Genomic DNA, 15,501 nt, shown 5'->3' on the forward strand with positions numbered 1-15,501 from the left:
GCGCGCGCCCTGAAATTCCATATTACCGTGTAACACACACCTCGCACCATTGGTACCCGACAAAGAATCTACCTGAACATCCTCCAAGAAGTAAATAAGTTCAAAAGATCGAGACGAAGAGACGAAGATCGACACTTCTGATGACATGGAGGAACATGAAGGTCCCCAGTTTGACCTATCATCTATGGAATTCTGCTAGCATATCTCTCAGGTCTCAAGATAAGTCGTACTTCACACGTTCATCTGCGGTACTGGGTTGTGACAAGACTAAGGGACAACTCTACAGGACCCAAGACCTACAGACGTCCATTCTCTGGCCTCGTTCGTATCTGGGCTGGCACGATCCACGCGCTGGGTGCTCCTGGTCTTCCGGGCCGGCTGGATCCGAACACGCTCATAACACGCTCAGCGTGCGCCGAACAGGAGACTTGTACCCTGATGCGCTCATCTGTATTATCCGGCCTTATCCAGCGGGACTTTCACATATCCTACGTAGCCGCATTGGGACTGTTGCCTGAACGCCATTTCCAACACTGTCTGCACCGGTGAGCTGAAACACTATACTCGACGCTTGATGTCCCAGGAGACGCGCGAGTAGAAGAATGAAGAAGTCAGGTAGCCCTACCTACTACAATACACGTCCAAGCCACGCGACGAGCTGCTACCTCTTCTTCCGGCGTATGGGGTACAAGGTTGATCTCAACAACCACGTCAGGTAGCCCTACCTACTACAATACACGTCCAAGCCACGCGACGAGCTGCTACCTCTTCTTCCGGCGTATGGGGTACAAGGCTGATCTCAACAACCACGTCGTGGCGCACATCCACAACCTCCCTCGCAACGCTCAAGGGGGATTTCACAGACACCATCGTCGGTGTATGCGAGGTGCGTGGTCTTTCCTGTTCGATATCATTAACACCATTGCTCATTTATGACTTGTTGGCTTCGCCTTTGCACTCGCACTTTCTTTTTTGATAGATGAGAGGTAGAATATCAAGACTGTCGACGCTGTGCAAGTGCTTCCCTGCGGTGGTTCGCCGGTGCGACGTCGAGAGGTTCTTGAATATCGGAAGATTGTACCCTGAAATTGATCCCCCGGAGAAACGCATCGATATGCACATTGACTTGTTAAGGCGCGGTGAGTTTAGGGATATGGAGTGTGTTAATGACATCGTCAAGTATGTTTAAGATGTCATCACCATATGAACCTCATTACTGATCATTGAATTTCATTTCTTTATTTAGGATAGAAGCGCAATCTGATCAGCTTGCAGAGACGTACTTTGATGGATTCGATACTGACCTTGCGCGCAAGTTGGTATATGTGACCGCGTTTGACCACAACTTGGACAGACGGTTTTGACTGTTAATGTCGAAGCTAAATGGACGGTGTCGTCGTTCAGCGACGAGATACAAGGTCTCGCGCGGACAATACGTACGAAAGACCAAATGATCCAGTAGTCGACAGTAAAGATCGAGCTGATGGAGCGGTGGCTGGAGCGGTGAAGAAGCAGGCGGACAATTGGCCAGTCGAGGAAGCAGGAGCTAGCGTATGAGGAGGCGATGGCGATGGAGCAGTTACAGGCGGACTTTGACACGCTGGAGCAGGATAATGCCAAGTTAAAGACGATGGCGGCTGGGCAGGAGAGGAAATGTGAGTGTTTGGAATGATTGTATGCGCGTTTTATTGATAAAGAAATTTTAGCTGTTAGGTGTGCCTGTTGAGGGTGGTTCGTATGTTCCGTATATCGTGATATAACAGTCACCGGACACTCCCTGCGCATCGTTCGTGTCTGGATGACTTCCTGTGCACGCTGACTGCGCCTCGTACACTCCATCGCGCAGGTCTGCAACTGCCCGCCTATACACAATAACTGTGCCCCCCGTATACCCCTGCCTCCGCCGTCGATCCGCTGACTGTTTTGGTGTTGTGCATAACATCCTGAGGGTGTGAGACGGGCGTCACAGCTTACGGTGCCGCAGGATGCATAGAAGGAGGCAAGAGAGCCAGCATATTGTCTGTAGATATTGTGAATGTTTGGTGGGATGTGCAACCCGATGGGTCACTCACCATCTGGTTTCCATCGTACATAGCTTCCTACGACGCGACGCACGCGACTCGTAGAGTGCCGGAAGCACGCAGTTCACCGCGCGCTCGGTGTCTCCCATCTCGCCTGACCTCTCCTTCGGTAATGGTGCGCTGAGGAATTTCAACTCTTTGTCTCCTTATGCGGCGCATAGTCTGGAAAGTCGTTTCTCCTTGAACAGGCGCGTTTTTTTTGTGTGTGTTAGTTTTGCAGCGCTGACATATGCGTATAGATCGAGGCCAGACTCGGAGGAGCTCCCACCGGCACCGACGGTGCTATCGCTATCCACGGTGATGAAGCGTATGTACCGGGACCCGATGATGTACTCGTCTGCGCCGAGGGTGGTGGACCTGTTTGCTCTGAATGCGAAGCGGGCGGCGTAAAATGGAGTCCGAAACGGACGACGACGACGACGACGCTGCAACCATCATAAACTCGCTCAAGACTCTCACATTCGGTGTCTCCCGCGGGACAGGAAATCATCCAACACTGCTTCCACCGACAATTATTTTCCGTCTTCATCCCCGCCCTCGAAGACCCTGAGCCGCGGGTTCACGCTCACACAGCATCGGCGCTCATCAATTTCTGCAAAGGCGTCGAGCGCGATATGCCCCTGCCCTATTTGGACCCGATTGTCGAGTGGCTTCTGAAGTTGTCGAAGCACTTCAAGTTCGACTTAGGGGTTGTCGAAGCACTTCAAGTTCGACTTAGGGGTACTACTTACCAAGATACCGAAGATAAGATTAGATAAATTGGTGCATGCACGTGACGACACCGTACCAAGTCCACCACGGAGCCCCCAGCCACTTCTGCTATTGGCAGCGACTGGGTGCAGTTCTCAGCCTCAGGTTTCCTCGACTCAACGCCTGCAATGGCCCCGCTCGTGTCGACGCTATTCGACACGGATATGGAGAAGACTACTCCAGTCACCACGACGCTTTCGAGGAAGTCGAGCAAGCGCAGCAAAGCCGTTTCGAGGAAGACCGTCGACTTTTCGGCTGAACCTGTACCACCCGTCTCACCCCCGCGGCTTGCAGACCCTGTCAAGAAGGAGACGACTGCCATTGTCCGCGCTACCAAGCTCGAAGTCATCGAGCTTGACGAAGCGTTCATCGATTTCTGGAGCGACTCGCTGCTCGATCCTATCACAGCGACATGGCCGACCTTTATCATCTGCAAGTTTAAATCCACAGTTGTTCCTCAACTTCTGTACGGCCCCGTTCAAGAGGGCGGCAAGCAGAAGACGCTCAAATGGCTTGTTCTCGAGCAGGCGTTCACTGTGCGGCCCGCGCCACCACCATCGCTGTCAGCTGTCCCTCGTCCGGAATCGGCGCGCCCGGTCTCCCCTGCGCTCTCGACGTCGGGCAGGAACCGCTTCAGCTTCTGGAGTATGTCGCGCACTGCATCGAGCTCGTCGCAGTCGTCGCAGAAGGGCAAGAAGAAGGAAAGAGCGCTGAATGTTGGCGAGATGGGAGAGATTATCGAGGAGCCCGCCGAGCAGGCTAAGCAGGAGGTTGTGCAGCTGAAGGCGGCGCCGTCCAAGTCCAAGTCATCCAAGGCGGAGAAGGCGCAGATGCCTATCGAGAAACCTGTCGAGGCCGTGAAGCAGCTTGCTGATACATCCGACACGCCAGACCTCGAGACGGCTGCTATTGTGACTGGAGCCGCAATTACAGACGCAATCGCTGGAGCTGCTGCTGCTGCCCCTGCCGCTAAGATTCCAGAGCCAGCTGTCGAAATTCAGGCAGAGGCACCAGCGCCAGCTGTTGAGGAGCCTGCCACCGTCAGCGAGACTCCTGCTGCTGTTGTTGCAGAATCCGTAGCACCAGCTGCAGAAGTCTCTCCTCCTGTCACTGAGGCTCTTGTTATCTCTGAACCCGAAGTTTTGCAACGGAAGTCGAGGCCCCTGTTCTTGATGCACCCGTTGAAGCTGAACGTGAAGCTGCAGTTGAAGAGATCCAAGTCCAAGCACCCGTCTCCGAACCGCAGCCTTCAACGGATGCGCCCTCAGTTGTCGAGGCCCAGGAAACCGCTGTGGAACCATAAATAACTTCTATCGAACCTCGTGCCCCCGTTGTCGAAGCAGTGGTTACATAGGATGCATCGACTGACGATGACGCAGCTCCTGTTGAAGCTTCAGTCTCGGAATCTCAAGTCGCAGTACCTGAAGCTCCGTCGGCGTCGTTTGTTGCTGAAGTGGACGAATCTGCACCGGAACCCAAAGCTCCAACAGCTGAAGCTATTGCTCCTGCTGTAGACGCCCGAAGCTCGAGATGAACCCGCTGTCGTTGAGCCCGAACCACCAGTCGTCACAAGCGTGGAAACAGAAGCAAAGATCCAGTGCTCAAACAAGTCTCTGAAGAGCGTGCAAGTGCAATCGTCGCGGAAGCTCAAGAGCCAGTCGTTGAGTCTGTGCCGCCGCTTGCTACTGCGGCCAAAGAACCTCTCGTCGCAGCTCCTGCCGAGGTTGCAGAGGTTTTGGTTGAGTCAAATCGCCCGCCGCTGTTGACGACATACCGTCTACAACAACGAAAACCGCCGCCGTCGCCGACGAAGTCTCAACTTCGAATGTCGAAAAATCTGCGCCTGTTCTGGCAGCAGATCTTACCGAGGCACCAACTTCGATTACCGAAACTCCCTCAGTTGATGTTGACGCCGCGCAGGAGAGCATTGAGGAAGAACCACGGGTTATGGACAACCCCAGTCGCCGAAGTTTCGGGTGCTTCTCAACCTGAAAACCTGTCCCAGGTTCTAGTTTCTGATGTTCCAGTTGCAGTTGAATTACAACCCTTCAAAGCGGATTACCAGGCTCCTATCGTCGAGGCTCCAGCCGCGGAACCTCAGGTACAACTTTCAACGGGTCAACGATACCCTCGCGCGCCATGTCGACGTACTCGGTTGTAGCCCCAGGAGAATTTGTCCGCGCTGCCGTAGCCAGTTGGGCCTGCAAGCGACGTTAGATGGTGCAAGAAGTACATTGTGAACTGTATCAGTTCTGTAATGGCTTGAAAATCATTGAATTTACGACAGTATAGCATGTACAATATGAAACAGTAGACTACGTATTAGGTACATTGTGGGGTATGAAATTGATTGCGTATATACAGCAGACCGAAAATCGAAAGCAAGACAACAAGAAAACAATTAGAAAAGCTGACGGGGAGTAGGGTAGTGGGTGAGTCCCCCAAGAAGTTATAAAGACGCTGGAATGACGCTGAGAACGCCTGCTAGGTGCGGAAGGGGGAAACCTCGTATTTCTTGCAGATTGCGAGATACTCGTTCCTCGACGGATACTTGGCGCGAATCTGCGCCTCGATAGCGATGTCGTTCAGCCGGTGCCTATGGTCGAGAGCGAATCGGTCGATGTTGATATTGTGCGCTTCGGGCGTCATAGGCCGGGTGAGTGCGCGTTTGTTGTCGAGAAGGGTATGAAGATCCATTATTTCTTGACGAATCCGAAGGAGGTCCTCGATTTCCTCGAAGTCGGCGTTGCAGTCAGCGTCGGTGGTGCGTAAATTCTGGGCTTCGACATCCGTGATTTGAGCGCCTAACGAAACTGGGATGAGCAGATTCAAAAAAAAAAAAAATTCAACGATGCGTACGATTGCGACCTCTGACCATCACCGGGGTATCGCTACGCTCTTCGATATAACGAAAGACCTCCCCACAAACCGACCCCACATACGCGGATACGCGCTCCGTTATCCAACATCCCGACGCGATGCTGTGCTTCAACCCATACTTGAAGCCTACGATGGCCGAAACGACTTGAGAGATGAGTGCAGCCATGGTAAGAGATTCGCGGTTAACGAATAAGCGGGTGGGTGTGGAGATCGATGTGGGTGGTAGTCGGTAAGAGCGAGTGAGCGAGGGAGTGAGTGGTTGTGGTTGTGGTTGGTGATAAGAAAGGCTGCGGGAAAGTTGTGTAAGTGGGATCAATTTATAGATGGTGGTGACAAACGATGGCAAACGAACAGATTAAAGTACTCACTGCAGACTCACACTAGGGAAGGCCAAAGATTCAGAATTTTCAATGTCTGCAGGTGAGTCGGGTGTAGGCGCGCCAGGTAGGGCGCCAGCTATATTAAGTACCCAACGAGTGTAATAAATAGAATTGCGCAAAACGCTGAAAATATATCATATTTATTAATGAATCGCGCACTACACATTGACGACTGCGAGATTTTTCAAAGGGCAGCGAGTCGCCAGAACGACGCATGCCATCGTGTTATCATCGTCTGCGAGTCGACATCGCGCCAAAAATGCGAATTCTTCGCGCGCTTGTCGACTCGCTCAGCGAGTCGATTACTGTAAGTTCAGGTGTATGTTTAACTTACAGCACTTACTTACAGGAATTGTGTAAGTATGACATACACAATTTGTTTTCTTTGTGTGTATGTTTTACTTACACAAGTGCTGTTTGTATGACTTACAGCAATTGTGTATATTATACTAACACCGGACAAAAAGAAATTGTGTAATCTCGGTGTTTATTCTATTTACAGTCTACTTACAGCAATTGTGTTTGGTCGGCATACAGCCACCAAACACAATATGTCTTTGCCGACTGTTTGTTTTTCATACACGTGTGCTGTATGTCGAACTTACAGCGAAACTTACATAAGACATGTAAGTTTTCTGCTGTATGTTTAACTTACAGCGGTCGGCGCCCGCAGTGTTATGAGTCCGAATTCTCGCTTGATTACTTTATGTCACCCGAGGCACATCTGATGACGTTAAGTTAAAGCAGTGACCTAACTTTCACCTGAGGTGCCTATCATTTTCGTATCATCCTGTCAATCTTTCACACAAAACTGGAGTAGAAACTATATAAAGACATGACTCAGCTGCGTGACTCGAGCATGGACTTGAATTTTCAGGTCGCTAAGTGCTCAAAAGGTAGAAATAGGGCGGGTGTTGAAGCGATGACTATAGCAAATACCCTCTTCAATCATGTCTTCTACACCACTTGAGAGCACCAATCACTTTCTGTTCACTGCTTTTCCAGTCTGGAGTAAGCATTGACAAGTTTTGAGGAACTAGAATTGTTGCTGATCATCGGTGATTAGGCCATGTTCGATCGTTTTGTACTTTGGCTGCCCGGCTAGTCAGAGAGTACAACAGCGTAGTGGTTACAATTATTCTTTCTCCCGATCTTTTAGGCAAAGGTCAGGCTGAGGTCGATGCGGAGCTTGGATCCGAAGTGTCTGAGAGCACTCGTCGCCGCATTAGGTGAGGCTTGCCAATATGCTGAATGCTACCAAAGTTGATTCTAACAATTTTTTGATAGGATATTGGCCACGTTTCAGTCTAAATCCACGGATATCTTCAGTCTCTTTCAGCCTCTGGCAGAAACGTATCCGGCAGCCTATAAAACACTTTTTGATGGGAAATCCATCTCTTGTTCGGTCAAGGGAACGTTATTCGACCCCGTTCCTGCTCCACGAGCCGTGATACTTGATGTAGGTGTTCCGGTAGTATCCCAATCCTGGTTTTCTTAAATTTAGGGCACTTTGTAGCCTCTTGCACTCGCACAAATAGCGTCAACGCGTGCTATCTCTGGAAACAATGTCCCGATATTTTCCTGGCTTGTAGGACATGCAGCAACAATTATCAGATTATTTGGTCCCGAGAAATATGGCGGTCTAGACGATATAAAGGCCAAAACCGAGGCAGAGGCAGTTCGCAGGGGAGTCAGTCCGGAGGAAATTGGAGACTCGGTGGGTTCTTTTCAGTTACAGGAAGTGCACTTGCTTATTGGATTATGACTTAAAGATCATCACCCACACCGAAGGAAAAATCCTCAAAATCCCAGGTGCCCCGGAGATGTACGATTGGGAAGCTATGCCCCAGCCTGTATGCCAAATGATATCCCTTATAATTCGGCATTATGCTTACCATATACCTGACAGCCCCCTTTCAAATCCAATATGACACCGATTTTGAATATGCAGTATCAGTAAGATTATAAAATATCCAGATGGCAGCGTTCACTTATTATATTTTACGAATTAGAGGAATGAGGCAAACCGATGGAGCTTTCCTCGTCACCGCGTATGCTTTTGAAAAGGAGTCGATTGAAGCGCTCAAATCGTGGCATTCTGAGATCAATAAAGAGGTGTTTGTTGTCGGCCCTTTGCTTCCATCTATAGGTGGTGCTGTATCAGACACGACTCGTGGATCTTCCGAAACGGAATTGTTCCTCCAGAACGCGCAAGCTAAATATGGAGAACATTCAGTTATTTTTGTACGTTCTATTAATAGAGCTTGGCGGAAGCGCTGATCAGGGGCTGCTTAGATTTCGTTCGGTACAATTCATTGGCCTCAGAATCATGAATACATCGAAGAAGTTGTTGAGGCTTTGATAGAGAAGAATATTCCTTTCGTAAGTGATATACAGGTCAATCCGATCATGAATTGATTTTACATGTAGATATTTGCATATGCTTCACCAATCGCCCAACTTTCGGAGGAACTGAAAGCGAGGCTGGAAGCATCTGGGCTTGGACTTATTTCAAAATGGCTACCACAGCAGTATATTTTGAATCATCCTGTATGTTTTTCTCGACATCTACAATGTTAATAAGCCTTATGATCTTTGGGCATAGGCTACAGGCTGGTTCGTTACGCACTGTGGTCAAAATAGCGTTCTAGAAGCTCTCGGTGGTGGAACTCCAATGTAAAACAGTTTGAATCCGTAAAATTTCGATGCTGACGTTGTCCTGTTAGGATATGCTGGCCTGCAGGCGCTGATCAGCCCATAGCTGCTCAACAAATCGAGTCTGTCCTCAAGGTCGGTATAGAATTGATTGAAGTGCGGCTTGGAGAGGAAGGCATGAAGCCACTGTTACGAAACGGACGCAAGGCTCAAGGCACCCGGAAGGCCGTTGGAAAGGAGTTCAGAGATGTTTTGGATTTGTGTAGAAGTGAAGAGGGGGAGGATCTTAGGAAAAATGTCCTAGCTATCAAGGCCCAATTCTCTGAGTGCTGGGGACCAACTGGCGCAAGTCGGCGAGAATACGAGTCCTTCTTAAAGAAATACGGAGTTGGGTTTTGAAAACGTAATCGCATAATTACTAGACAATGGATGTTTCAATGTAGCGGTCAAATAAGTTTATTGGGAATATTCAGCATGCTCGATATCTCTTTTCGTAAACTGCGAGTGTTCCGGCAGGCTCCCTTCAGTGGACATACCAGTCTTGATCTAAGAATGCCGTTTGTTAGATGGAAATGGGTTAGAAAAGGGAAAACTCACCTGTAGATCAACTGCAGCTCTACGCCTCTGAAACGCCGCCTGTATCTGCTTCAACGTTTCTGAGCTAATATCTAGCCCTGCTGAAGGCGACACAGAAGTCGAGGCCCCAGTGCCCAGGGCGTCTGCAACGACACGCATGACGATTCCCGCAAACAAGGCACATGTTTGCTCTTGTTGTTGGTTCAGTTGTTGGAATGTGTAGCTTTGAACCTCGACCAGAAGCATAGCAAAGTGATGGAGGTTAAAACTCGAGGATAAGTTGACATTGTCGACAAGACTGTAATTTGTCAAATCGCTTTTGAATGTAGTTTGCACGCTGTCCACAAAAGACGTTGCGGCGTTCGAGTTAGGGCGGCATCCTGCAGCATAAATGGATGTTGATGGATGCGAAACCTCGAAGCTGATTCCCGGTTTTTGAGTAGATGCCCACTTCGTCGGATCGGGAATAGGCGTGTCCTGTAGAGCAGGGGCAGAGATAATCGACTGGTCAAGTGAAACGTCTTTGGCGCCGGTATCACGCTCGATTCGCAGAAGTTTGCGAGGCCCTTTCCCAGTTTCTACTTCGGCAATGATAATTTGATGTTCAGGTGCCTCTTTGAATGCGTAGCGCGATATGTCGATAACTTTGTACTGGTCCGCGTGTTGGCGCGTCTGAGCGTCGCCATGTGTATATAGGAATACCAGTATATCTCTCCAATCTTTTATTTCCAAAGGGAATGAGTGACGCGGAAATTCAGACTGTGCGAAACTGCCTGAATCCGAGAACAAGGGAGGGGGGATTGAAGTGGCGAGGAGTATTGGCTGAAATAATTTGTTAAAGAACAGTTTAATGCTGGCCATTTTGACCAAAGATTTGCTGCTGGAAATAAGAACAATGGCAACAAGAACTGTGAAGTTTACAAGTAAAAGGCTGACAGTTGCGGAGGTCAATGACATGCCTGAAGCTAAGACATGTCCCTGTTAGTGCTGCGAGATGTTTCGGACTACCACTGGACTACCTAATAGGGAATTAGGAAACAAAACCCTCGATGCTCGCTGACTACCTAATTCGTAAGTGCAATGTGTAAAATAACATAGCTATTAACGAAAGAATCGTTCACTCACAGGATGCTAGCATGACCCAGGTGGGCACAATTTCACCTTTGAAAAGGGGGAATGAGATGTCATTACAGGTCGTGATGTATGAACTAAACAAACGAAAGCACTGAAGTATTCCGATTAGAGATATTGATAATACATGCGGATATTTCAAAAATGATTTGGGAAAAATGCTGTACGATGGATCAGGGAGTGCGAGGTAAAACGAGTGAGTATGATACAGGAAAATGTACAAGGTGAAAAAATTGCCAGACGAGAGCGGCGCACAATGATCATGACTTGACCCCGTTAATAATGTTGCCCAGAGTAAAGGTGATTCGAGTGCGGGCATGAGCGCTCTCTGTAGAATCACCGCCTATAAGTTTGCCATTTTCGTAGCCAGTGGTTATGCCTTCGTAGATGAGCATGAGCATCTTGATCCATTGTTTTCCCCAAACATTGCAAGCTTCCAAACCAAGGACGTCGAGTGCCGCTATAGAAAATGAATTAACCATTGTGAGATGCGAAGTCGAAGACAGTAAGGTACTCACTGAAGATAAGCCATGGAGCTACCGGATCTTGTAACAACCTGGTATCCGATGTTATTCTCGCAAACCATGTCCAGGCTCGAGTTATCTGGAACATGCTGTCCAGAGGCTTCTGCATGGGCGTAATCTTGATGACACAAAAATAAACCCTCATCATGGCAGCAATGCGCTGTGAGCGATCTTTGACAGATTCCAAGCCTTCGGCGACCATACTCTTCCTCCATCCCGAGGCTTTTGTATAATCTTCGCGAGATTCCCAAGGTTTGTTATCGAGGGTGTGGCTGGGTGGTATTATCCCGATCGGCCACCCTCCACAGCGTTGGACGAGTTTGGCGAAGAAAATGGACGCAAAATTGTCGAGTGTTTCGCAGAGAGTGAAGGCGACCTGGCCAAGAGCTTCTGCTATACGTGGTTCTGCTGTGACTTCTGTTTCTGCCTGAAGAAGTATGGCTTTCGCAAGTGCCGAGCAAAGAGTTGCGTAAATAGTGGGTTCGTGTGGACGCCCGCTTGGGGGTCGCATGATCTGCAAAAGTTCTTTGGTCTGTGGAATGTTAACGTACGCACCCAAGAGAGAACGTCCTATAACTTACTATTCTATTAATCGACTCAGCGTCGTTTGTTAGTTGTCCAATTCTGGGCGTAATTAGCCTACGCAGACGACCACACTCTGCTTTGTACTCCTTGTTCGATTTGACAAACGCGATTGGGCCTGTCTTGAGATTTTGTAAATTTGTCCGAGCGACTCTCCAGTCTTCCTCAGCTGGCGCAAGTTGAAGTGCCTCTCGCAGCTTGTTTTCGGCGTCCCCTTCCTTGCTCTTGAATTCCTCCAACTTCTTTCTTTGTTCTTCTTCTTCTTTCTCTCGTTGTAGTTGTTCTTCCTCCGCTCTTTTCTTCTCCGCCTCTGCCTTTAATCTTTCAGCTTCCTCCTTCAGCTTCTTCTCCTCGATCAGCCGCCGGCGCAACTCCTCCTCTTTGCGCTTTTTCTCCTCCTCTTCTCGGACTCTCCTCTCCTCCTCTAATTTCTTGGCAAGCTTGTCCTCTTCTGCTTTGATGACAGCCTCGATCCTGTCCCACAGTTCCTTTTCGCGTTTCTGCCACTGCTCTTTCAGGACGGTCTCTTCCCGTAGCGCCCTCATTCTCATCTCCTCGGACCGCTGATGAATAGAAGCTGCCTCTGCTGCATACCGAGACGATAGCTGTTCCAGTTGAACTCGTCGCTTTTCTTCTTGTTCAGAGTTTCTTTGGGCTTCGTATTCGGTAAATTGTTTTCGGGCAGTGTTCTATGGAATTGTTAGATCGTTGGCGTGTTTATAGTTAGAGAAAAATTGTACTTACAAGTGCATCTCTTCGGACTCCTTTTTCCCATTCCTCGTAGGGATCTTGATACCGTGCGCGAAGGCGTATTGCAGATATCGTTTCTTCTATCTGACGCTCTTCAAGTGGTGTGCGTTGGATATGTCTTGGCCGTCTAGTGCGATATTCAATACATGAGGTTTGGGTGGCGTCGTAAAAGGAACTTACAATGAGAGTTTGTTGATATCTGACACTAGCTCAAAAGTTGATCCATTCGCCGATGAAGAGCTTGCTGACTCTGTGTCCGAATGTGCAAAGCTGTCCTCGACCTCCGAGTTGTACTCTTCTGACTCAGAGTCGGAATATAGCCCAAATGTCGACGTTCCTCTTGGCCTGCGCGTCCTAGACAACGTATGAGTTTCATGTTTCGATTGGATTGTACGAAAAGATCTACACTCGTTCCGGTGAGGGCGACACTGATCTTGGGGCGTGAAATTTCATGCCACAACTAAACTACAGCTGTCACACTCTAAATAAATATGAACTGGCACCGTTTGAGATTAACAGAAATTGAGAAAGGTGGTGTGGCCAAGTCGTGGTTGAAAACAAACTAAACAAAAAGGTATTGACGTGACGAAAGGCGTGCCCTCACCTGGAACCCACGACGTGACATTGTCACGCGTCGACGGTGACGCCGTTGGAAATCTTTTCTCAACACTGTCCTCTCAACTTTTATGCAACTTTGCCTTTCCTATTCTTTGCAAAAAAACTCATGGAAAATCCGAAAAAATTCAGGAGATTTCAAGAACTCGACCGCCTTTTACGCATATGAGATAGCAAAATCGTACCCAAATTGAATGACACGAATCCGACAGTTGACGAGTGCCAGTTTATCTACCAGAACCTGCAGGCTGGTCAAAAACAAACAGCGTCTTCAGGTTTGGTGTCGAGGGCCGAAGTGAATGCATACTGATTTGTTTATTCCGACTATGACATCTTCAGGTTTTACAGCAATACACTCTATATGTAATCAGGTAAGCATATTTCGCCAGCATGTCGATGTTCCATTGGCGTCAATTGGGTCTTATTCTCTGGACCGTCTTTCATCTCATATTCTACCATTCAACCTGCCCTGATTGCTCGAACTGGAAAGGAGATGACAGGAGCATGTGGTATCGTAGGGCAACCTCTATGGATGAGGGACTCAGAAAATTAGGTCTTCTGGGAAATCAGACACGGAAATCAGACACAGTCCCTTTTCTTGCGCTCTGTTCGGAATACATCTTAGGCAAAATATGGTTAGGAGGGATCTGTGGTTAGTTGTTTCTCGGCGTGTTCACTTGGGGCATACTAAATGCAATAAGTCAAACGATATCGAGGGTTTAAAACAACCATCGTAATGATGTCGCTTCGGGCATTAAACCTTATTAGACGCTCGCATAGGCTTGCATGCTGGGTGCCTCACGGAGACAAGATGTTTAATGCACCACATTCAATCATTCATGTGCTTTTCCTTATGCATGCATTCAAGTTTTTCTAAGCGTTTTTCTCTGAACAACTTTCTTCTTTCTTTCTATTTCTCTCTTCTCATTCTCTCGCCGTTTCTTTTCTCCTTCCTCTTTCTTATTTTGATCGCAGAACGACTCGCGTTGCTGCCTCATAATACACTCAGAAAACCGAATCAATCCATCCCGACAGGGAAACGTTATATTTTCAAGAATCGAGACGAAGAGCTCGCAACCTCGGTACAAAACTACAATTTCCTCCAACACGGCCTAGAAATTGTAATGTCTGAATCATTGTTATACGACCGATTCCCGAAAAGTTTGCCTCCTTATATCGGGGCAGTTATGGTACGCTCTTTTCAGTTCATTTTCACCTGGGAGCCACCTAACTGTTGACTAGCTTGAAACGTTTCTTTACGGTCTTTATGTGATTCTCTTCGCCATCTGTGCATATGTTCTCGTGCGGCGGAACAAAAACCTCCATTGGATATTGCTGTCTTTCGCCGTCGCGATGTTTGCCATAGCGTCAGCAGACATAATCTACACATACTACATTCTCTTTTGCAAAGCTTTGAAGGGTGGCTTAACATTTAATCACCTGAAGCCGAAGTATTTGATGTATGTGACCAACAAGTACGTGCCTATTATCTGTTTGGTAGTGGATGAAATGATAGAATATTAATTGTTTCTCCAGCGTTCTTGCCGATACTCTACTTTTATATCGATGCTACGTTGTTTGGGAGTACAGAAAGACAATCGTCGTTGGGCCTTGTATTTTATTGATTGCGGGAACAGGTCAGTTGAAATAATATATGCGTCACGTATTGTTTCTCACATTTTTGTTATCCACAGTTTGCGGCTACATTTTTGAAGGCTCTTCATCGGAGCTGTTCAACCTAGCCTACATCTATTTAATTTTAACCTTGATACTAAACGTCATTTTGACATGTTTGACCGGTACGTTGTATCGTGGACATGACAATATCCCGTCAACTTTGCAAAAGTGCTGACTATTTTTGTAGCTGGAAGAATATGGTGGTTAGCACGCAAGGCAAGACTTGTTCTCGGCGCTGGACTTCTTCAACGGTACAACGCTACAACTACCATTCTGTAAGTCCCTCTAAAATCAAAATGATTTTTATCTTGCTAAGCCAGTCGTCGCGGTAGTATTGAATCGGGACTCGTGTACTCCATATATATTATTCTTAACCTTGCTTTGCGGAACACAAAAGTTGTCAACGTGAGCACGCGGGTGGTCCTAATGCAGCCTAATTTATCCTGAACTGGTCTTTAATTATTCAGATTATACTTGACGCTGGACTCATCCAAGTTGTTGTAAGTGTTGCTTCACATTCCACTCCGACAAGTACTTTAATTCTTATCGCAATTGATTTCAGGGTATCATGCCTACTCTCATTATTGTCCAAGTTGGACTCGGTCGAGCGGTGTACGATATCGAGGCGAACCAGGCTATTGCGCGTCTGGAAACAAACAAAGGGACTATTATGATGAACAGATCTTACTCTGATGTTATACACTGCGTTCGCTCACGCGAGTACCATCAAACTTCTAGCGATAATTTTGCTGTAGCTGAAAGCGAGGCCACGCTTCCATTGCCATAATTAACTTTCTTGAATACCTTGAACCTATTTACCTGGTTTCAATTTGGCTAATCTATATATGAAGGATGTTGAAGACGGCGAACGGTTATCCTTTGTCTTTTTGTTGACGGGCC

The 15,501-nt window shown here is 47.9% G+C and overlaps 7 protein-coding genes across 7 annotated transcripts; 5 read left to right on the forward strand and 2 right to left on the reverse strand.

The window, feature by feature from the left end:
- Nucleotides 1-979: 979 nt before the first annotated feature.
- On the forward strand, nucleotides 980-1,364 carry JR316_0011730 (uncharacterized protein; the record flags this gene model as incomplete). The annotated part of the gene is made up of 2 exons (XM_047897375.1): nucleotides 980-1,179; nucleotides 1,247-1,364. The coding sequence occupies 2 exons, from the start codon at nucleotides 980-982 to the stop codon at nucleotides 1,362-1,364; spliced, it is 318 nt and encodes a 105-aa protein (XP_047743784.1).
- Nucleotides 1,365-1,383: 19 nt separating this feature from the next.
- JR316_0011731 (uncharacterized protein) lies at nucleotides 1,384-2,521 on the forward strand (the record flags this gene model as incomplete). The annotated part of the gene is made up of 2 exons (XM_047897376.1): nucleotides 1,384-1,551; nucleotides 2,321-2,521. The coding sequence occupies 2 exons, from the start codon at nucleotides 1,384-1,386 to the stop codon at nucleotides 2,519-2,521; spliced, it is 369 nt and encodes a 122-aa protein (XP_047743785.1).
- Nucleotides 2,522-2,959: 438 nt separating this feature from the next.
- JR316_0011732 (uncharacterized protein) lies at nucleotides 2,960-5,022 on the forward strand (the record flags this gene model as incomplete). Its single annotated transcript, XM_047897377.1, has 5 exons — nucleotides 2,960-3,970; nucleotides 3,991-4,122; nucleotides 4,186-4,341; nucleotides 4,405-4,932; nucleotides 4,993-5,022. 5 exons carry the CDS (start codon nucleotides 2,960-2,962, stop codon nucleotides 5,020-5,022), a joined length of 1,857 nt encoding a protein of 618 aa, XP_047743786.1.
- Nucleotides 5,023-5,315: 293 nt separating this feature from the next.
- Nucleotides 5,316-5,877, reverse strand: JR316_0011733 (uncharacterized protein; the record flags this gene model as incomplete). The annotated part of the gene is made up of 2 exons (XM_047897378.1): nucleotides 5,316-5,635; nucleotides 5,691-5,877. 2 exons carry the CDS (start codon nucleotides 5,875-5,877, stop codon nucleotides 5,316-5,318), a joined length of 507 nt encoding a protein of 168 aa, XP_047743787.1.
- A 1,164-nt stretch (nucleotides 5,878-7,041) lies between these two features.
- Nucleotides 7,042-9,145, forward strand: JR316_0011734 (UDP-glycosyltransferase 84A1; the record flags this gene model as incomplete). The annotated part of the gene is made up of 11 exons (XM_047897379.1): nucleotides 7,042-7,102; nucleotides 7,158-7,320; nucleotides 7,379-7,550; nucleotides 7,608-7,808; nucleotides 7,864-7,944; nucleotides 8,001-8,047; nucleotides 8,104-8,335; nucleotides 8,387-8,473; nucleotides 8,522-8,641; nucleotides 8,697-8,767; nucleotides 8,818-9,145. 11 exons carry the CDS (start codon nucleotides 7,042-7,044, stop codon nucleotides 9,143-9,145), a joined length of 1,563 nt encoding a protein of 520 aa, XP_047743788.1.
- A 57-nt stretch (nucleotides 9,146-9,202) lies between these two features.
- On the reverse strand, nucleotides 9,203-12,762 carry JR316_0011735 (Nucleoporin gle1; the record flags this gene model as incomplete). Its single annotated transcript, XM_047897380.1, has 10 exons — nucleotides 9,203-9,292; nucleotides 9,344-10,287; nucleotides 10,448-10,483; nucleotides 10,541-10,547; nucleotides 10,726-10,913; nucleotides 10,972-11,509; nucleotides 11,559-12,248; nucleotides 12,304-12,436; nucleotides 12,490-12,663; nucleotides 12,716-12,762. 10 exons carry the CDS (start codon nucleotides 12,760-12,762, stop codon nucleotides 9,203-9,205), a joined length of 2,847 nt encoding a protein of 948 aa, XP_047743789.1.
- Nucleotides 12,763-14,048: 1,286 nt separating this feature from the next.
- JR316_0011736 (uncharacterized protein) lies at nucleotides 14,049-15,388 on the forward strand (the record flags this gene model as incomplete). The annotated part of the gene is made up of 8 exons (XM_047897381.1): nucleotides 14,049-14,114; nucleotides 14,167-14,399; nucleotides 14,461-14,561; nucleotides 14,619-14,723; nucleotides 14,789-14,876; nucleotides 14,922-15,006; nucleotides 15,069-15,101; nucleotides 15,164-15,388. 8 exons carry the CDS (start codon nucleotides 14,049-14,051, stop codon nucleotides 15,386-15,388), a joined length of 936 nt encoding a protein of 311 aa, XP_047743790.1.
- Between the last annotated feature and the right edge of the window lie 113 nt (nucleotides 15,389-15,501).

This window comes from Psilocybe cubensis, chromosome 11 (assembly GCF_017499595.1).
Source record: "Psilocybe cubensis strain MGC-MH-2018 chromosome 11, whole genome shotgun sequence".
NCBI classification, from domain to species: Eukaryota; Fungi; Basidiomycota; class Agaricomycetes; order Agaricales; family Agrocybaceae; genus Psilocybe; species Psilocybe cubensis.